Source organism: Aplysia californica, unplaced genomic scaffold (genome assembly GCF_000002075.1).
Source record: "Aplysia californica isolate F4 #8 unplaced genomic scaffold, AplCal3.0 scaffold00153, whole genome shotgun sequence".
Lineage (NCBI taxonomy): Eukaryota > Metazoa > Mollusca > Gastropoda > Aplysiida > Aplysiidae > Aplysia > Aplysia californica.
In genome coordinates, this window is record NW_004797423.1 from 335,256 (window position 1) to 337,311 (window position 2,056).

The 2,056-nt window shown below is 43.4% G+C and overlaps 1 protein-coding gene across 1 annotated transcript; it reads left to right on the top strand.

Moving 5' to 3' along the window:
• Positions 1-53: 53 nt before the first annotated feature.
• On the top strand, positions 54-515 carry LOC106011639 (neuropeptide SIFamide receptor; the record flags this gene model as incomplete). The annotated part of the gene is given in 1 exon segment (XM_013081952.2): positions 54-515. A coding segment is annotated over 1 exon segment (338 nt), but the record flags the coding sequence as incomplete, so codon positions are not given.
• Between the last annotated feature and the right edge of the window lie 1,541 nt (positions 516-2,056).

Here is a 2,056-nt window from a genome sequence, read left to right on the forward strand (position 1 = left end):
AGACAGACAGACAGACAGACAGACAGACAGACAGACAGACAGACAGACAGACAGAGGGTGGGAGGAGGAGAGAGGAAGAGGAAAGAAGAAGAAGAAGAAGAGTAGGTAGGAGGAAGGAGAGACATATATCACAAAACTCCAAACCCCAGCGAGGAGCGAGGAGGAAGAAGAGACAAGATGTGGGATAACGCCTCGACCCTCTCGCCTCACGCCGTGTCGCTGGCTCTAGCCTCTCTCTACACCCAGAGCCCGTCCTCCGATGCCAACATCGTCATCGCCAGCACAGCGGCTGCTGCTCTCAGCGGCGGAGCTTACAACATCTCGGGGGCCTCCGGCAGTGGCGTATACAGCCAGGGGGGCGCTCTCAGCGGTGGCTCGACGGACAATATGACACTGGGAGAGGGGAGCAATACTGGTACTATCTTCATGGTGCCCTCGGACAACGGGACCGGCTTGAATATGAGCGGGAACTTCACGTACCCTGAGCCTTTCACCACGCCTATGGCCACTCTGGTAGGTCATAATCTGATCTCTCGTTGTTAAGTCGTTGTGAGCGTAAATCACCTACATTTATTTAAAACAAAAAATAGAAAACAAAAGTAACAAAAAAATAATCGTTTGGTATGTGACCCCCTCATCTGTTTGCGTCATCAGCTATTGTAGACCAGTTGTTTTTTCTGATGTACTAAGCCGAAAATTATGGGCTTTTTAAAAGTTTTTAGTTGCATGCATTTGAGAAATATTTTACGGTAATTCAAATTCTAGATGCTGAAAAGGGTACAAAACAAAACAAAACAAGAAACGTTACCCCCCCCTTCCCAAAACACAATCCAACACGATACATGGTACAATTGTTAAAAGAATGAAACTTTTTTTTTTCTTTTAAGAAAGAAAATTGCTTTCTTGGCTTGTAACAGCTGAATCGTTTGCTAACATAATGGCATAATGGTGAACCACATGGTGAAAATAAAACCTCAGGTAGTCACGTGCTGTTTCTTTCTTTTCACGTTCAAAGGGAATAATCCGTAAGTAAATGTGTGTTTTCAACAAATTGACTACAAAGTTTGGTAAAATGATAATAATAATAATGACAGTGACACGTGCGGGTAATATATTTTTTTTAATACACCCCCTCTCTCCCCCCTCCCCCCTCCCCTCCTCTCTCTCTCTCTCTCTCTCTCTCTTTATCTCTCTCTATCTATCTATCTCTCGCTCTTTCTCTCTCTCTCTCTCTCTTTCTCTCTCTCTCTTCATCTCTTTCTCCATCTCTCTCTTTTTCTCTCTCGCGTACACTCTCTCTCTCTCTCTCTCTCTCTCTCTCTCACTCACACTCTCTCACGTTCTTTCTCACTCTGTCTAATTGTTTTGGTAAAATGATAACATCATATTCCTTCGTTTTTAATTGAACGATTGTATAAGTTAAACGCCCCTTGCATCACTCGAAGGTGGGGAACGCGTCTACATAATCAACGTTTTGGCCAAAGTGGAAATGAATTTTAATTTCATTTTAATGAGATGTTTCTCGACGATGATTTCGCCGAGTGAACATTCAGTATAAATCTAGAATTTTGGTTATCTTTCACATCTCATTAATGCCACCTCGAATAAAAAGTTTTGTTAGTGATGTGCCTATTGTGGGACAGTTTTTCGTCTGTAGCCTTGTCTCTACCTGGTTCTTTCAAAATGTCTCACTTTGATTACCTTGTCAAACAAAGTCAGCCTTCGCCCCTGCTCTAAGGTTACTTAACCAGCTTCTGAATTAGACACCCATACCAGAAAGGAGCGATGCAAAATAGTGTGTTTTCTGTACTCTCAAACTTGTTGATGGCGTGATTATACGGTACATCTGAGGTTTGTTCTGCTTCAATTCTTTAAAATCGCCTTGCCTTCCGTGACTAGAATTATCCAAAACTATCCACCTGCCTTCCCAGTTTCTTCTCTGTCACACTCTCCTCTCTTTTCTCTCTCCCTCTCCCTCTCTCTCTCTCTCTCTCTCTCTCTCTCTCTCTCTCCCTCTCTCTCTCTCTCTCTGTGTCTCTGTCTGCCTGTCTCTCTT